The sequence below is a fragment of the Pollachius pollachius genome, assembly GCF_949987615.1.
Source record: "Pollachius pollachius genome assembly, chromosome: 10".
Taxonomy (NCBI): domain Eukaryota; kingdom Metazoa; phylum Chordata; class Actinopteri; order Gadiformes; family Gadidae; genus Pollachius; species Pollachius pollachius.
Window position 1 is genome coordinate 2,000,639 of NC_136943.1, and position 19,518 is coordinate 2,020,156.

A 19,518-nucleotide genomic window follows, 5' to 3' on the forward strand; every position below is an offset into this window, starting at 1 on the left:
GATTCAGGAACACACCATAAGCTTTCCCCAAATGCGCCATTCCGATGTCTGTCGCTTTAATGCAAATGAGGAGGAGAGAGGCGGGTCAAGGAGGAGGGTGGGGGTGTGGCCCTGAGCAGCTTTTGGCCAGGGTACCATGCGCTCTGTTTACAGTGGATGTATCGCAATGGCGAGGTGTACACAGCCTTTGGCCGTGTTCTGTAAATATTCTAGAACACTCCGGGTGCTCCGGTGGGAGTCCTGGAGCTCTATATCTAAATTATATCATATTATGCATAGATATCTATATCATATATATTATCACGGCCAAGCTGTGTGCGCCTCCAGACAATATTATGAATCTCAAACAACTGCGTCGGGTTCTCCGACGCCTCTGGTTCTTCCACTTCCACTTCAATCTGAAGTAGACTGAACCGCGACATGGAGGAGAAAGGGATTGTTGCCCGTGATTGTTGCCCGCCGGAGCCCCGCTGCCCGCTGCCGAGGCACCACCGCAGCGGGGCTCCGGCGGGGGACAATCGCGGTCAATCCCTCTCCTCCATGGGGCGGTTCATGGAGCCTACTTCAGGGAGTCAAAGTCAAAGTTCCTTTACCCCCAATTCCTTCACAACCATGGCTGAGATAACCCCCACTACGAGTCTCGTTGTGGAAATACCAGAGAGATGTCAGAGAACCCAACGTGTTATGCACCATAACACCAACAGTGGAACAGTTATCCAAATAACAAAGAAGTGTACAACACTTGCGTTACAGTGTGTGTATTCACACACACACACACACACACACACACACACACGTGCTGCTCGCGCGGTCGTAGCTCATTGGGCAAAGAAGTGAAAGGGGAGGTAGCATGTCCCCGTTTGACGACATATGGGGAAAATTTCCAAAACGGCACATCTGAGCTTTGTTTTTTCAAAGGCAGAGCAGGATAGCTAGTGCTTATTTTACACCTAACGCCATTTCTAGCCACTGGGGGACCATAAGCTAGGGGAAATCATATTAATGTTAGAAAACCTCACAAAGTGAAATTTTCATGCCATAGGACCTTTAAAAATAACATTTACTATATTTTAAGAAAAGTACAAAGTGGCAAATAAAAAATATCTTAACACAGTAATTGCTCTAACAGAAAATATGCGCTATCCTAATTAAAAAAATAAATCAACAGCAATAGCATCAGCAGAAATTGTCCCATATAATAAGGCGTGGAAAACTGTTGCATTTTGTTGACTATCAATAACACTAATCTTTTCCTGGGTTAAAGGAAACTATCATTCATTAACTAACAAAGGCCTCCTGTCAATAATTACAGATTTTATTTAAATTAGTAAAAGCCCTCTATAAGCTTGGTTCTGCTAACTATAATTGGTGTATGTTGGTCAACTTGCTTCTCCTCAAAGTTTAAATATCTTCAATATCTTACCGTTTCGTAATAAATATAATAGAGAGAGAGAGAGAGAGAGAGAGAGAGAGAGAGAGAGAGAGAGAGAGAGAGAGAGAGAGAGAGAGAGAGAGAGAGAGCGATAGATAGATAGATAGATAGATAGATAGATAGATAGATAGATAGATAGATAGATAGATAGATAGATAGATAGATACATAGATAGATAGATAGATTCTCGGAAATCTTTTAGCGATACGATTTCCGAGAATCAAAACGAAACAAAGCCATAAAAAAATACGAGTGCAAAACAATGACGTCAGACGGTTGTTTCCTAGGCGCCGGACGCCGAGTGCAGAGCTGAGGGGGGCGTGTGGCGCGGCCGTCCGGTCACACGCTCGTTCGCGAAGAATGACAACGCAGCACTGGATTAATATAGTTGTTTAGTTCATCTGTGATGTCGTTTGCCGTGTGCACTAAATAGAATTTGAGTCACGGGCGACCAAAATATGAATGACCCTTTTAAACACACGACTGAACAAGTACAAGTCCGGTGTTCCAAAATGTATTCTGGGATGTAGAATATCACAGCGTTATATATAGATCATGCCCTGACCTCTCAGGTTTTCTTGCATGTTTACCATTTACCTCTTTATGGACGCAGGAATTTGATCTGTTGAATTATCCAATCGACCACAATATTCTATTCCGAAATTATGCAAGCATCATCAGAGCACAGAGTGTGCCTGAAAATGTTCAGGTGTATTCAGGTGAAGGTTTTTTCCACTATTATTTTCTCGGTGAAAATTCGGTTAAGAGTTACGTAATTTGAAAAAAGCACACCACCCAATTTAAGGAATGTGCTTTTCTTTCGAAAAACCCGTGCGCAAAATCAACAGCACGAGGGCTGCGCGTTTTGCACCCGGGATTGTTTTTATCAGGACACTATAAAGTTGACACCCCAGCAACATGCAGTATGCCTATACAATCCGACGAGACAAGAACGCATTCGCTCAACACAGAAAAGGGCTGACCACTACCTGAAAAAATGGATCCTTGCGACTGCACCAAGAGTGAGTTACACTGATGGTTTTGTATTCATTGTGTTATGTGATCGCCGCAATTGCCGTTATTCCAAGCAGAGCAGGTTATTTTATAACTTTGTATCGTGTTTGTGTTTCTGTAGCTGGAACCTGCAACTGCGGCACATCATGCAGCTGCACAAACTGCTCCTGCACAAAATGCAAGAAAAGTAAGATGAATCTCTCTGGGCGCAAAATATGTCATTCAATATGTTATTCATGTGAGGGTGTCTTCAACCATGCCATCAGCCCTTTCGTTAAATATAAGTGAAGTGATGTTGAAATAATGGTTCATTATACGGGTCTTGAGGCCATTAAACTGTGGTCCGCCATCCCGATCTATTTAACTGATTGGTCTTTCTTGTTCCGGCAGGTTGCTGCGAGTGTTGTCCTCCAGGCTGCAGCAAGTGTGCCTCCGGGTGCGTGTGCAAAGACAAGACCTGCGACACAAATTGTTGCCAGTGAGGACCGGAGCTGTCAAACTCTACTTTATGTAGCCTTGGAAAAAGGGACCAATGTTAACTATTTCTTGAAATTGTGTGTATTTGTTTACACGTATCGAAATTAAAAAATAAAATGCATTTACTCTACATGCTTGCTTTAAGTAATTTGGGTCACGTATGCAATTTCCTCCCTATTCACTCTTCGGCGAACCAGCCAGGCCATCGAAAAGGTTGAGCCAGCTCAGTGCACATGTTCTCGTTAAAGACTTTTAAAATAACAAATTTACCGTTTTTTGTGGCCGTTTATTACACGTTTCAATTTAGACTATTTAACCTTCATTTAGCGTACAATTCTTAATTAATGTCTAACCAGATGGCCTTATACCTTCTATTGGTTACACTAATTGGGTTTGTAATCACTGGGCTGAGTTTTTCAACCGATTAACTTTTTTCCGTTCATCTTACAAAGACTTGGTTAACGTTGAAAAGGCATTTATCATGTAGAATTATGTTCACCGTGTAATAAATTGAGTGACATGAGCCTTTTCAATGATATTTGGAAAAGGCATCCTACTCATACCCCTCGCCCTAATATGGAAGACCCGAATGGGCCTATTATATTTTTGGTGAATAGGCCTGCACAACTGTGTGCCTGATTAAATTGTCGGAATTAAAAGTGAAGTACTTTTTGTTTAAAGGAAGTAGCACTCGGCCCAACTATGAGTGTTCGTTGCGCAGAATAATCGAGAAGCGTCCAGCTGCAGACCTTGGTAATCAGCTCGACAGTCGCGTGTTTTGCACCCGATTTCTAACCGGAAAAGTGACACTCTAAAGTGACACTCAGCAACATTCCATGTGATGTAAATTATTTCCCACCAACGTTTCACCGACCTTGGATTCCGATCCAGAGTCACCCCATTAACACCACCAAAGCTGAGTATGACAATTATAACTAACAAATGGAACTTGGAATCACTATTCTTTTTTTTTGTAAGATTTGATGATGCAATTCAGATGTCATTTAATGTGCCCCAATTCTGATGCTGTGCCCATTTTGTGTGATTACTCACAGGACAGTGACCTAGAGGACGACGTGGACGCGGCGGACACATCCACAGAGACTCCGACTACACAGCGGATCCCTCATATCAGGGCCACGGAGTGAAGTCCATGGAGCGCGGGGGTTCACCTCTAGGGTGTGCTAAATCGTGGTCATGGTAAAGCAAAGGGAACTCCACGGACATTTAGAGCAGGTGATCCGGCTACCAGAAGGCCACCCGCCAATTAAATAATCAATGTTTGTCAAGTGCCTTGCATTTTTGTACATGAAGTTCTGTCATTGACATTTGCTGTCCTATAGCAATTTATGTGCATTTAGTTTACATTACGTTATATGAGTCTTTCAGCCTCAAAGGGGGAAATGATGTAAATTGTTTTAGTCTATGCTATTTCTGATGACATGACAGGCTGATAACAGTTATGAATGTTTTCTTCTCCACATAATTGACAACACCATATAAGATTTTATGATTTTGTAGATAAGTTAAAGACTACAAACATGGCCACTTTGCCATTTCTGCTATAGCCAAGACAGACCAAAGGTTTACCAGGGTAAACTAGAACATGTAGTCGTGGCTTATTGACCATTCCTCCCACTCCCAATATAAACTATTTGTTTACATGTGTTCGAGAGATGCTTCATGAACCACCTCCAGAACGCAAGCTTGTTTCTCTCGCCTTGTGTCTCTGTTAGAATAAACCACGTGCTGAACATTTACAGCTCTCCGAGTCATACCTAGCCCGACAGGGCCATACCAAAAAGGATCTAATTCGTTTTTCATCACATCACACAGTTCAATTTAACGACACAAGAAGACATTCGCGCTACGCTGAGAAGGACCAATCACAATCTCAAATAACGGACCCTTGTGATTGTGCCAAGAGTGAGTTATAGGCGTACAGATGACTTCATTGTTTGTGATGTGATGATGTTAGTGGCCGCACAAGGGGTGTAGGCTATATTTGTGTGTATTGTAGAGTGTATTGTAAGTCTTTTTGCTGGTAGACGAGCGCAGGGTTGGCCACATCACAGAGGCTGACCTCTTCCACACCATCGAGACCCTGATGAGGACCAGCGCACACTCCAGGGCCAACGCACCAGAAGGGTAAAGGAGGGCAATGGATGCTACGACCCAAGGTTAAATGAAATTGTTTTTTACTCATCCCCTGTCCCCGCCATCTTCCATTCGCACAGTCTTCCCCAGTTGATGGATTTCGTTGGACCTCATGGGGGACCCAACTTCATGATGCACTCTGGCATCTCCCCGGCATCGGAGTACGACGACCCTCCAGGCCTGAGAGAGAAGGCAGGATACTTGCTGAGGGAGTGGGTCAACCTGTACCACTCTGCTGCAGCCAGCTGAGACAGCGCCAAGGCCTTCTCTGCCTTTTATTGGACAGGTCAACGGGTCCTCCTCCATTAATTAGCGGCTGATTACAATGCTTTGCAGCTGTTTAATCGATGAATGTACGTTTTAACAATCGCCTGTTGCTCCACAGCTGCACCAGAAGGGAATCTGCTGACAACTTGATCGCCAGGTTTTTCCGGCTATGCACAGAGATGTGGGTGGAGATCAGTTACGGGGCACAGGCCGAGCAGCAGCACAACCCTGTGGCCAGCGCCAGGGCCATCATCAGGGCCAATTGTTACCACAACCTGGACGCCTTCGTCCGGCTCATTGCCAAGCTGGTCAAGCACACTAGAGAGGCATCCAACACACGTCACCAAGGTCAATCTGCTCAACAAGGTACAGCTTGCATGCCATGGCCATGGAGATGGGTAAAGTGCGTGGTGGTGGTTCATCTGCAAGTTGGGTTTACTGATGGCTGGATGGTTGTCTCCAGGTGCAGGGTATTGTGGTAGGCGTGCTGATCCAGGACCACGACGTGCGCCAGATAGAGTTCCAGCAGCTGCCCTACCATCGCATTTTCATCATGCTACTGCTGGAGCTCAACGCCCCGGAACAAGTCCTGGAGACCATCAAGTTCCAGACCCTTATGGCCTTCTGGTAGGACGCCTCCTACAGCCCTATAGGCACCTAGCTTTTATAGCCAATGCTCCATACTCCTGGTGTCCTCACAGTGTTTCTAACAGTGTTCTCCCTCCCTCCCTCCGGTAAACCAAAGCACCTGGCTTTGTCTATGCTTGGTTGGAGCTCATCTCCCACCGTATCTTCATTGCGAGGATGCTAGCGCACACGCCGCAGCAGAAGGTACGGACCACACACTCGCCACCATCCTGCAACACTAACACTTGTTGGAGAGGAAATTGGAAGAAATGGTATAGGCTTACAGGTAAGGGATGTCTTAATTGTATTTCTTTGTCTGCCTGGGTTGGCCCATGTATGCTCAGCTGCTGAGTTCCTGGCCCCCTTCCTGAGGAATGTAGAGCTCAACAAACCTATGGAAATTATCTACAAGGTACACCAACATGAATCCCAATAAACCACCATAAACCCTACCAAGGAAAATCTGCTGCACCTGTACATTAAGTACGAATTTCATAATGTGGGCATTTGATCTGAGCGGTGCCTTATTTCTATGAACTTCATCAGGGCACACTGTGAGTGCTTCTGGTACTGTTGCACGACTTCCCAAAGTTCCTTTGTGACTACCACTACGGCTTCCGTGACTTCAACCCACCCAATTGCATCCAGCTCCGCAATATCATCCTCAGTCCCTTCCCACGTAATATGAGGTTTGCGTTTTCATTTGTCTCTCTGATGTTCAGTAGAGAGATTTGGACATGCTGTTAAAAAACTTTTTTGGATCCTTTGTAAATATCTTGGGTGGGGAAGGGGATTGAATGACTAGGTGGATAAATTAAAGTGTCCATTTCAAATACTATTATAATTATAATATTTTACAATACATGTAAAGACACGTGCATATATCTAAAACTGCATCTTGAAAATTTGTACAAAGATCCTCATTAAAGAACAAGGACCATTACAGAGCATTTTGTAAGGATTTTGAATGTTTAGTAAATGTCTATTTGTATGGTGTTTTTGTAGTTTTTTTATTGTTGCCTTTAGATCTTGCTACTTAACTGCAACATGCATAAATACAGGAAATAAAGCATTAAAAAAAGTGAATCTTTCTGTTATTACAAAACCCAATGGTGCCGATACAATGAAGCTAATATTCGATTTATATCGAGTTTAGTCACAGGTTTACCCTTGGAATCATTAAATATAACTCAGAATCACAAGAGTGCCCTCACACAGGAGTACCTTGAAAGAGTACCTGTTTATAGCACTTTCAATTTTGTGATGCGCTGTGCATCATTACTTGGTCAGCGCTAGCACTGTGTCCAATATGCTCTCTGACGTGGCGCAGCTGAAGTGCCCTCATCTGCCCATTGTCCTCAATTAGCATAAGGCCCCTGTCCAAGCACACTCCCACAGCTGTTCCATAGCTGTCCAAAGTCAAGCGGGCTGCGGCGTAGATCAACCACTTCCACGGAGCCGGAAGGCCAGGCAGCCCCTCATTGGAGAAAGCCAATGAAACCTTCTCTTTGTCTGCCTCTTCATCCCCCCTATCCCTCGTTCTCTTGGAACTCCTCCCTTGACATGCAAAGAACCTGCCGACTCAAACCAGTTCATCAGGGTCCAAGTATATGTTCATCCTCAGAATTAAAGAGCCAAAAGTCACCCAATGTTTTTACCTTAGTGTGGTGTGAAGCTCCATGTCTGTGAGACAGCCCTGCTTGCCAAAGATGAAAGCTGCCTTCTCTCCCATCTTCAGAATCAATGCTCTCTTCTCCTCTACCAGCTGTCTGTCGAGGTCAGACTGAACGCCTGAAGAGTGAAAATAGGCCGCTCCCTTTTCATTTTTCCTCCTTTCAACCATATCTAAGCATCTCTGAAAAACCCTCAACCCTGAGACCAACCCTCCACTGTACACTATTCTAGGGCTGCTGGCCATATTTACAGATAGTGAACTGTTCTATAGCCTGCTGGATGAGGCTTTAGACTTTAGAACAGTTTAGTCACTATTTGCTTAACTTGTGATTCAATTACAATCACAGATAAATGATTGATTAACGGATGTAGAATGATGGGTAAAGGTCATAGATTAACAGTGGCGGATTTAGCAAATTGGGGGCCCAAGGCGGAGATATGTATGGGGCCCCTACAAAAATTTTATACCGACTGAATGGTGGATAGGCAGGTAAAGCTAATCTACGTGGAAGCAAGGTTGGACATGACAAAAAAAACCTTCCCCTTTAAACCCTGTATACACTTCTTTACTCCAAAATGAAGATGGAAAGCAGAGAACACACAAAGGGCCGAGATGACCCGGAACTTGGAGGAAAGGTGGTTCGAATTCTAAAGATGCTTAGGAAAGGAGCCTCGATGCATCCTTTAACCCTCCTTTAGCATAGTTTACTCCTGAGCAACCTCTAATAAAGGAAGGTAGAAAGTGGTATCCCATTATCCTTTACGGCGGCAATATTTAAAGCAACATGCCAGCGACAAAGTTTACAGACTCCACGAGAAGACGCATGAGAGACGCGGTAAAGAAAGGAGAAGAAAATACAATTCATAATAATGGATACCAATTCCAGAAACATACTATTTGAATCGAAATTAATTAATTTATTGCTAGGGAATATATCAGGCAGGTCAGGAAACACAAGTGTCAGGTGTGTAGATGCAACTGCAGTAAAATCAGATCAAAAAAGTTGCATAGAAACGCCAAGTGTAGCCGAGCCTGCAGACATCACGTGGTGATAACGCGGGCGACTGTTGCTGTGTAGATCTAAGGTGCAGTGGTGATTGGACACGTGGTTGACCATCATTGGTAGGTTGGAGGCCTTTTCCTGCTCTTCCTCGTCGTCATCCGACTCTTCTTTTTCTTCTTCTTCCTCCAGTGGCTCTTGGAAACTACCCATGTTACTATAATAAGGTGGTGGGGAGGGTTGCTATTCAGTGTGGGAGTGAGTAAATGAGCCTCATCACCCTTAGGCCATGATGAAGGCTACCAGGCGTGTGTATAGCTGCAGTGTGTGTATGCTGGGGTTCCACAGGTCGCTGTGTTTGGCGATGAAGGTGAGGGCCGCGGTGCTGTAGTCCCTCTGGATGTTGGCCAGGCCCCGCTCCACAGCTCCCGGGACGCCCGTGCCCCTGAGAAGGGGTCCCTTCACGGACCCCACACAATCCCCCCCAGAAGCAGTTAAACAGCACAGGGATCTGATTTGGATAACTATACGATTCTTGACGTCGCCAAGAAGTACGTCCTGGGCCGAGACACCCCCCTCCACCCACCACCAGCCTCAGCAGCAGCACCTCCACCACCACCTCCACCATCACCTCCACCATCACCTCCACCATCACCTCCACCATCACCTCCACCATCACGGCCGCTGCTTCCACAGCGCTGCCGCCACGCAAGCCGACCGCTCCCAATTTCTCGGCCCTAGTGAGCGGGCGTCCGATGGCCCCAGGGGAGCTTCACCCCACCGGCACGGCCTGCAGTTCCAGGTAGCTCTTTCTTTCTCTTTAACACAACAGGGTGTACATGATTTACTAGCCGTTGCCCAACCCCCCCCATAGCGGAGTCTTCCGTCAGAGACCAGCGCCCCTTGGCTCTGCCGCCCTCTCTCTTATAGTGATACTTTTTCAATTAAATTTGCATGCTTGATGCCTACCTTTGTTGTCATAATTGTGTCATCGCACAGGACCTTAGGTTGATTGATTTACGGATAGACGCACTTCCCGTTGCCACAGTTGTTCTGGTTTTATATTATATATTTAAATTCGGAAACTAAATTAGTTACAGCATTACAAACAGTCACTTGACATGGTGGCTCCATTTAGAAGATAGATAGAATGTTAGCAAAAATATACATAGCATGACATGAATAGAGAAAATACATATATACAATATTTAAAACAATAATAAAATACAACAAATGCCCAAAAATAAAAAGACAGACTTTTGTGTCCCAGTTTGAGGCAGCACTGTAAAGTACATTGGAACCTACAGTAAGTGGAAGCTGTTCTTGCAAATATTGCATTAAGGTACAGGTTTGAGTGCTGGTCCAACAGAGGAGGTTGCTTATTGAAAAGAGACTGAACGCCTGCAGTGGACAGATTATGAAGCAAGTAAGGTTGGGTTTATTTACAATATTTAAAGCAACTGTCGCTTGTACAACCAATGGAAATATCAGTCACTAGCAGTGCTTTCAATAAAATATTGACAGGTAAAATATTTACCATATCTACATTACATGATTCACAATGAAAGAAAATACATCGTTTTGTAGCCTACCGGTATTTTTAATTCTCAGCCAATTTATTTCTGCATTGAGACAAGAATTACCTGCACTGTCCCTTTAAGAGGCGCCGTGTGATGACGTCCTCTCTGGTGCCCTGCGCCGGAGAAGATGTAAATAGTAAAGTAATACTAGTACTTCTACTTAAATAAATACCTCCTCTTGCTACGCGACATGTGTGAGTACAATTGATACCCGCCCGGTAGTATAAAGTACTACATACAGTAATAGTAACACTCAGTACCTCGTCGAGGGGGTCAACTGGCTGGAACATTAACACCTCGGACACCCGAAGTCCTCATTGTTATAATATATAATCTACTATATAATCGACCATGTTATTATTAAGCATAGTTTAAACTTTAGGGTAGCGTAGAATATAGTATTGTTCATAACGCACGTAAGATGGAGAACTCTGTTTGATTTGGCATACGGTCCGGATGCATTGGACGATACTGTGGCGTCTGCCCGCAGTGAAGTTCGTTTCATGTTGGATACTTCATGGCGGTTCACCGTTATGTTTTTATACTTTCGTTAGATGAGGCGTTTTTCACATGAGAGAGCATTGGTTAAAATAAACATTTTTGTAATCGGGGGACTATGAAGATCATTTGACATCCTTTCAGTTCCATTTTTGACTTTATTTCTGTACTTTAATGCAAATAAGTGCCAATAGTTGACCTATATAATGGGGTCCAATTATTGACTAGTTTCCTCATCAATTCTTCTAGTGGACTCTTTAACAAATATCATCTTTTTTCTAATATCTAATCTCCTCTAATATCATCTATAAACTAATTTCTTTATCTTATCCTGTCTCTTTTCTTCTTTTTTATCCCTATATCAAATATTGGATCTAATCTATAGTTCCTAGATTATCTCAACTCTAATGTAATTTACTCTCTATTCTAATCTATATTCCTCTGTAATGTAATTTAATCTCTAATTCCTCTCTAATCTCATCTCTAACTTTATCACTGATCTAATCTCTAATTCCTACGGCTCTTTTATCTCAAATTCCTCTCTAATCTCATTTTTTATCTCTAATCTCCTTTCTACCCTCAGTCTCGTCGCTGTCGACCCTGCGGCTCCTCGTCCCGCCCCTCCGACTCTTCTCTGCAGTGATGTGGGAGGTTGCCCGGCAACAGAGGACGAGCCACTTTGGGATGTTGGAAGACTTTGTTTCCTTGGTTACGGACGCCATCCCAGAGCTTTTGACCGGCCAGCAGAAAAGCCTTTTGCTGCTAGGGCTAAGGGCCAAGGTATTTATGGAATTGTGTTCAAATGTAAACAACATTCTTGGGCATCGTTGGCCATTGTTTTTAAAATTGCCAACTTGTTGGCACCTGACCCCATTTCTAAAAATGTTTTTACTTTTGAGCATCTACTTGTTTTTACCCAATCAACATCTGACGGTAATCTAACTGTCCTGATAAATTTAATCGCATAATTTATACATTAAGAAAGTGATTCTAGCTATGAATCGAAAAGCAGTCAGTTTGTTCATAGATAAAAAAAAAAGAAGGTATATCCATGCAGTGACCCCATATGCTTGTGTGGGGACCCGAGTTGGCTCCCGACCCTGAGATTGTGAACCACTGGTATACACCGACTCTGATAGCTTGTGGTTATAACCTGACGATGCTAATGCTATCTGTTACCAATCCTGTTTGTGAAGAGGACCCAGGAAGTACTGAGCGGTGAGGTCGCCGACACTCCGGGCGCCGTCCGACACCACATTGAAAGGATCCACGCGGCCTCCTTGGAAACGGTTAGCAAGACATCGTAATGGTATTGATTATCATGGGTTTCTCGTTCCAGACCAGCGATGGCTTGTCACGTTGGTATTGATTGATTGTTGATCGTTATTCCAGGACAGCAGTGTGTTGAAGCAGTGGGCGTTCAGTCTGCAGGCAGAGAGCCCCGAGGAGGCCCAACAGCACCTCCTGCAGGTGAGTGGTGGTGATGTACTAAGCTCATGGTAGAGTGTAATTGGGTATATTGTACAGTTTAGAGTCAAGTGTGTCTGTTTCCCCCAGAGCCTGTTGGACCAGGACTTCACATCAGCCCTGGAGGGTCTGTTGTGTCACTTCCTGTCCAGACTTGACCAGAGCTTCCCCGTTCCCGACTTCAAACAGGTCCTTATAACGCTCACACATTGCCGTATCTCTTCTCCTACACTAACTGTTCAGTGATGCAGGATACTGAGTAGTACACGCTCTGTGATCTGTTGTTAGGCAGCAGTCTGGCTGTCGGCCCCCTCCGCTGGCCTGGAGGAGTGTCTACAGGAGATTGAATCCAACAGGGACGAGCTGAAGGATCTGCTGTCCAATCAGACCTACCGCCTGGGACACAGCACCACCTCAGGTAGCCTACACACTCTAATCCCACAGCCCCAGTTAAGATACAGACGCTAACCCCATCCCCCCAGGTAGCCTACAGACTCTAACCCTAACCACACAGCGCTATGGCCACTACACATCTGCCCAATCCCAAAGTGAGCCCTGAGGACTAAGGACTAAGGACTTCATTGATCTCAGGTGCTGAGTGAGCGAGTGTGTGAGGCCACATGGCCTCTGAGAGGTATATATGGGATTGGGACAGCACTTCAGGAGAGCGCATGTTACCTTGACAACGTTTAATGACAAAGATGTTGTTGACAAATGTTTGGGAATTCTCATTTTGACGTTTTTTTTTTTTTTTGTAAATGCAATGAAAACAATCAGCTAAAGAAATTTATTGATATTAGAAAATATAATTTTTACTTTTGAATACTTCAGTATAAAGGATGCATTGAATAATTTAGGTGATTATTGACCTACACATACTAATCATAAGTCAGAACGGGTTACATTTGGCTGAATTATAAGTAGTAATATAAAGAGCCGTTTGGGAGCCAAAAGAGCAGGCTCTTGTTGGTGAGCTGATCCAAATGATCCGGCTCACTAAAAAAAGGCAGAAATTCCTATCTGGTCGCGCATAGAGTGGCGAAGTCGCGCCCCTTCCGGTAGAGCCCATGGGACCTATGAGATCGAAAAATATGTATGGGTTTCAATGGAGAGAAAGTAATTATTTTCTGGTCCCAGTCTTTATATGCCCCGGATTACACATATGTTGTTTGTGGATTTAAATGATAATTTTTCATGTCAAGAGTTTGACCGTTTATTGTGCAATTGTTCAGTTAAAGGCTGTAGAGAAAACACAATGAGAAAGACTACATGTCTCGTATGTGACGTCACACTCCGACTGGCGTGGACAAGACCGACAATCTCCCCATCGGCATAACTGAAACTCTCCACATGCCCCGACTTATAATGGTTTTCACCTCTTTTGATGCTTTTATCCTCCCCTTGGTAAAACCCTAACATTATCAAACTTCTTCATGAAACTGTTTTGCTTTCTTTGCATGAAAAATTATCATTTAAATCCACAAACAACATATGTGTAATCCGGGGCATATAAAGACTTGGAACGTGAAGTCTGTACTGATGCACACTCACGGAAAGGGCTCGGTAAGTGTGGACTCAAACCCTCACGCCCTTTGGAATTCGACATTGGGACAGCCCTAAAGCTTGAATAATTTCGCGAGAACGCACAATAAAGTCTGTGAGTCCGGACATTGGGATTGGGCCTAACCCTACCTACTCTACTCTAACCCTACCTACTCTACACTAACCCTTCCTTCTCTACACTAACCCTACCTACTCTACACCAACCCTACCTACTCTACACTAACCCTACCTACTCTACACCAACCCTACCTACTCTACTCTAACCCTACCTACTCTACACTAACCCTACCCGCTCCACACTAACCCTTCCTACTCTACACTAACCATACCCACTCCACACTAACCCTACCTACTCTACACTAGCCCTACCTTCTCTACACCAACCCTAGTACATACTCTGCATACCCTACCCTACAGACTGGTGGTTGTGTCCCTCCCTCCTCTCGTTCTCTCCAGGGTGTTCCGTTGACGAGGACCACCTACTGAGCGCCTGGTCCCGCCTTAAGCCCCCCCCACCCTCTCCCGCCTCCAAACCCCTGGTCCAATCAAAACCTGCGTCCCGGCAGACGAGCAAGCAGGAGGAAGAGGAAGTCACCTGTGAGGCAGCAGGAAGTGGAAAGGAATGCGACACTGTTATTGGCCAGAGCCAGGTGTCAATCAAGCAGCCAACGGCAGCACTGAACAGAATGGGCTCAAGGTTGGTCTCCGGTTGCAGAACAAGTTAGTCTTCCAGCCAACCCTATTTATGGATAAAATTCATGTGGCTCAGGAGGTAGAGCGGGTTGGCTGTAACCATAAGGTTGCTAGTTCGATCCCCAGTTCCTCCTAGCTGTGAGTGTCGAGGTGTCCCTGAGCGAGACGCCTCACCCTGACTGCTCCTGACGAGCTGGCTGTCGCCCTGCATGGCTGACACCGCCGTCGTTGTGTGAATGGGTGAATGTTTGGCAATGTTGTAAAGCTTTTTGAGTGGGCACTAGTAAGAAAAGTGCTGTGTGAATGCAGTCCATTTACCATTTAGCTTAACGTTTGTGTTAAATGCCCGCTCCTCTGTCGAGCAGTGAGACTCAGTCTGAGACCGCCGGCCCACCACCGACGGACACAGAGAGCACCGTTCAAGACCTTCAGGGCTCCCTGCTGGCTCTCTCCCAGCCCGACAGGTGTGTGTGTGTCCCTCTGTTGAGCTGAACGTTGACCCTGTTCACAGTGACCTGACGACCACCCCCCCTCTCTCAGGTCCAGCGACTCGGACTGCTGTGTCGAAGACCAGCCGGAGAACACAGGTGAACACATGCGTCATCGTTTACACCGGATGCGATCCCCAGCCCATAATAGTCCAGTTCCTCATGTGCCCTTTCCTGCTCGTCCATCAGGCAAAGCCGTATCTCCAGGTGACACTCTGACGACCTCAGCCTCCCCAGCCCAGAGAGACCATAATACTCAACGGCTGGCCCACAAGTGTCCTCAGTGTGGACAATGTTTCATATATCGCTCTGAGGTCAGTCTGCACGTCTGACACACCTCAACGTCTGTCTCTCTACCCACACACTCTATGTATCTTCACTCAACAGAACATGTGTATTCAGGGGCCCCTATTATACCACCAGATGGATGCAGGATAGATCAGTCTGCCAGCCTACCAACGAACTGGCTGTCGCCCTGCGTGGCTGACCCCGCTGTTAGTGTGTGAATGTGTGCATTGATGGGTGAATGTTGCGCAATATTTTAAAGCTCTTAGAGTGGCCACTGGTTAAAGAAAAGTGCTGTATAAATGCAGTCCGTTTACCATGTGTTTCTCCAAGTGCTTCGCCGCCTGGTGCTATAATAGGGCCCCTTTAATTGGTTGTTTCTCCAAGTGCTTCGCCGCCTGGTGCTATAATAGGGCCCCTTTAATTGGTTGTTTCTCCAGGTGCTTCGCCGCCTGGTGCTATAATAGGGCCCCTTTAATTGGTTGTTTCTCCAGGTGCTTCGCCGCCTGGTGCTATAATAGGGCCCCTTTAATTGGTTGTTTCTCCAGGTGCTTCGCCGCCTGGTGCTATAATAGGGCCCCTTTAATTGGTTGTTTCTCCAGGTGCTTCGCCGCCTGGTGCTATAATAGGGCCCCTTTAATTGGTTGTTTCTCCAGGTGCTTCGCCACCTGCGGACCCTGCAGGGCTGCCCCGGCCCGCCCCCCCCAGCCCAGGTGTACCGCAGCTGCTTCCAGTGCGCCGGCAGCTTCCAGACGGACGGCGAGCTGAAGGCCCACATCCAGACCCACCAGGTGCCCTACCAGTGCGCCCACTGCCACAAGAGGTTCCGCCTCTCCTCCACGCTGACCGCCCACCAGCAGACCCACGCGGCCGCCGGGGGCCTCACCTGCGGCAGGTGCGTGCGCGTGTTCGCCTCGCCCGGGGAGCTCCGCGCCCACCGGCAGACGCACCGCCACCCCCCGCCGACGGCCCCCCGGCTGGGCTGTCCCGCCTGCAGCCAGACGTTCCCCACGCAGACGGAGCTCTTCAGGCACCAGCAGAGCCACCCGGCCACCGACAGAGCCTTCAAGTGCAGCATCTGTGACCAGGTGTTCACAGGTACAGCGGACGGCTCTGATCATCGAATTTACCTTTACCTTCAGGGCGTTTGGCAGACGCTTTTGTCCAAATCCACTTGCAATTAGTACATGGGGGATTAAGGGGGGTTGTTTGACAAATCACAGCCCCTGCTGGTGTGAAGCCACAGACAGACCGGTAGAGACGGACGGACAGACAGGTAATGGGGACGGGCAGCTCGAGGCAAACGAACCGGTAGGGACAGGCAGACCGACAGGTTGGTAGAGGCAGGCAGACAGACGGGTAGAGGCAGGCAGACAGACGGGTAGACTGGGGGTCATGCAGAGTCTAGGTCGAGATTCTAGACTCTGGGTGTGCTGAATATGGCTGGTTTAAGCAGCCCCAGAGCAGTCTGCTTAAACCAGCCGTTATCCAAACACACTCCAACATATGTAGACAAGATTTAGTTTCAAGATGGCAGGAGTTGACGGGGTGCTCAAAATAGATAAATTGTCTTTGTACTACTCAATGTGACTGTACGTGCACACGCTATTGTGGTAGAAATTAACCGCGTTCTATCACTTCAACTAATTAAGAGAGCAAAAGAAATCGAGGGCTCCGGGGCAAGTATGACAAGAAAGACTTTATCGTTAAAAAGGCAACAACAAAGCCGAGTAGTTTGCAAAGCACTGCCGGTCAACAGATCCCGGCCTCTTTTTTATCCTCACGTACAAAGCTGTTTCTTGTGAGGTGTCCGCCCACGGCCACCCATGGCCGATCAATCATACATTCCTTTCAACGAGTGGCCGGCAACACTAATCTTAACCCCAGGCTGAGGTCAGCACACATTGACCCCATAGCCTCTGGTGTCGTGTTGGCTTCTAACTCACGCTCTGACCCCAGACTCCCTGGCGCTGTGCCAAGTCCTAGATAAGAGTCCGGAGACGTTTTTAGATGCTTTCTACCATTAGATATATAGGCCTAATAATAATCAAGGCTTGCCTTAGAATAGTCATTAATTTCTTCCATACTATTTAACTATCCTGTAATGAACGCATCATGTATGCGGGTGCACTGTAGTGCTGGAGCCCATCCGAATACTGCATTCAGCAGAGCACGAATAGAAAATTATACATTTTTCTTAAGAGTATAGCAATTTATTGAGGTGCTTTTTCAGACATACTTAGACACACACATTTTTCAGACGTACAGACAGAGTAGTGTGTGTGTGTTCCGGACCGGTTCCTCTCTAACCCCTCCGACGTTCCTCACACCAGATCTCACCCAGCTGCGGATCCACCTGCGGGAGCACAAGAAGCGCTCGTTCCAGTGCCCCCAGTGCCCCAAGGCCTTCATCACGCTGAACAACCTGCAGGTGCACGCCCGGCGCCACTCGGCCCCGCAGGCCCACCTCTGCTCCCAGTGCGGCAAGCGCTTCTGGACGCGCGGCGGGCTGGAGAACCACCTGCGGCTGCACAACGGGGAGAAGCCCTTCTGCTGCCAGTACTGCGGGAAGTCGTTCACGGCGCTGGCGGGGCTGGTGGTGCACATCCGCCTGCACACCGGCGAGCGGCCCTACGTGTGCGCCGTGTGCGGGAAAGGCTGGCCGTCGAAGGGCGACCTGCAGAAGCACACGCGCACGCACACCGGCGAGCGGCCCTACGTGTGCCCCGACTGCGGCAAGGCCTTCGCCATCTCCTGTCACCTCAGCGAGCACCGCCGCTCGCACACCGGTACGCACCCGCTCACCCTCGACTACCCCTCACCCTCTAGTCATCAGCACCCTCTAGTAACCCTCAGTAACCCTCACCCTCGACTACCCCTCACCCTCTAGTCATCAGCACCCTCTAGTAACCCTCAGTAACCCTCACCCTCGACTAACCCTCACCCTCTAGTCATCAGCACCCTCTAGTAACCCTCAGTAACCCTCACCCTCGACTACCCCTCACCCTCTAGTCATCAGCACCCTCTAGTAACCCTCACCCTCTAGACATCAGGACCCTCTAGTAACCCTCAGTAACCCTCACCATCGACTAACCCTTACCCTCTAGTCATCAGCACCCTCGACTACCCCTCACCCTCTAGTCATCAGCACCCTCTAGTAACCCTCACCCTCTAGACATCAGCACCCTCTAGTAACCCTCACCCTCTAGTCATCAGCACCCTCGACTAACCCTCAGTAACCCTCACCCTCGACTAACCCTCACCCTCTAGTCATCAGCACCCTCGACTAACCCTCACCCTCTAGTCATCAGCACCCTCGACTAACCCTTACCCTCTAGTCATCAGCACCCTCGACTAACCCTCACCCTCTAGTCATCAGCACACTCTAGTAACCCTCAGTAACCCTCACCCTCTACTAACCCTCACCCTCTAGACATCAGCACCCTCGACTAACCCTCACCCTCTAGTCATCAGCACACTCGACTAACCCTCAGTAACCCTCACCCTCTACTAACCCTCACCCTCTAGACATCAGCACCCTCTAGTAACCCTCAGTAACCCTCACCCTCGACTAACCCTCACCCTCTAGTCATCAGCACCCTCGACTAACCCTTACCCTCTAGTCATCAGCACCCTCGACTAACCCTCACCCTCTAGTCATCAGCACACTCTAGTAACCCTCAGTATCCCTCACCCTCTGACCCTATATAAATGTAATGATTATTGCATTGAATGATTATATCAGACGATTGTCGGGAGACCACCGACCAGCTCCTCTCCCCTGTGTGTGTGTGTGTGTGTGTGTGTGTAGGTGAGAAGCCGTTCAGCTGTCCAAAGTGTGGGAAGTGTTTCATCAGGAAGTCCACCCTGAAGATCCACATCCACACCCACAGCGACAAGAGGCCCCACGCTTGCTCCTATTGCCAGAAGAGCTACGCCAGCAGGAACCACTTAAACAGACACGTACGCACGCACAAGACCTCCTAGCCTCTACAGACACGTACCACTACTGACCCACAAGACCTCCTAGCCTCTACATACACGTACCACTACTGACCCACAAGACCTCCTAGCCTCTACACACACCTTCTGACCTCCTAGCCTCCTCCACCCCAAAACTAGTCTGAAAAGTGTCATTGTACGACTATGTTTAAAGAGTGTCTTTTTGAGAGCGTATGTTCCTGGTTGTTCTTCGTCTTGGCTCAGTTCTCCCCTGGAATCGTCCGCTCTGTATCGCAGTGTTATCAGACCGTTATGTTAAACACTGTCTATTTATGTTGCTGCATAAAATATTT

At 47.1% G+C, this 19,518-nt stretch overlaps 2 protein-coding genes across 2 annotated transcripts; both read left to right on the top strand.

The window, feature by feature from the left end:
- Positions 1 to 2,361: 2,361 nt before the first annotated feature.
- Positions 2,362 to 3,053, top strand: LOC307081255 (metallothionein-like). Its single transcript, XM_079744357.1, has 3 exons — positions 2,362 to 2,454; positions 2,568 to 2,633; positions 2,837 to 3,053. The coding sequence occupies exons 1-3, from the start codon at positions 2,430 to 2,432 to the stop codon at positions 2,926 to 2,928; spliced, it is 183 nt and encodes a 60-aa protein (XP_079600483.1). The 5' UTR covers positions 2,362 to 2,429; the 3' UTR covers positions 2,929 to 3,053.
- A 7,258-nt stretch (positions 3,054 to 10,311) lies between these two features.
- LOC307081899 (uncharacterized protein) lies at positions 10,312 to 19,373 on the top strand. The gene is made up of 13 exons (XM_079745270.1): positions 10,312 to 10,423; positions 11,311 to 11,507; positions 11,924 to 12,016; positions 12,120 to 12,197; positions 12,285 to 12,383; positions 12,483 to 12,612; positions 14,214 to 14,454; positions 14,816 to 14,914; positions 14,991 to 15,037; positions 15,128 to 15,252; positions 15,880 to 16,321; positions 17,557 to 18,012; positions 19,035 to 19,373. The coding sequence occupies exons 1-13, from the start codon at positions 10,420 to 10,422 to the stop codon at positions 19,208 to 19,210; spliced, it is 2,187 nt and encodes a 728-aa protein (XP_079601396.1). The 5' UTR covers positions 10,312 to 10,419; the 3' UTR covers positions 19,211 to 19,373.
- Positions 19,374 to 19,518: the final 145 nt, after the last annotated feature.

Coding starts and splice junctions, on each gene's coding strand:
- LOC307081255 (XM_079744357.1), top strand. CDS start 2,430: ATGGATCCTTGCGACTGCACCAAGA. Junction 2,455..2,567: donor TCCTTGCGACTGCACCAAGA/GTGAGTTACACT, acceptor GTGTTTCTGTAG/CTGGAACCTGCAACTGCGGC. Junction 2,634..2,836: donor CTGCACAAAATGCAAGAAAA/GTAAGATGAATC, acceptor TTGTTCCGGCAG/GTTGCTGCGAGTGTTGTCCT.
- LOC307081899 (XM_079745270.1), top strand. Junction 12,384..12,482: donor CCGTTCCCGACTTCAAACAG/GTCCTTATAACG, acceptor ATCTGTTGTTAG/GCAGCAGTCTGGCTGTCGGC. Junction 12,613..14,213: donor GGGACACAGCACCACCTCAG/GTAGCCTACACA, acceptor CGTTCTCTCCAG/GGTGTTCCGTTGACGAGGAC.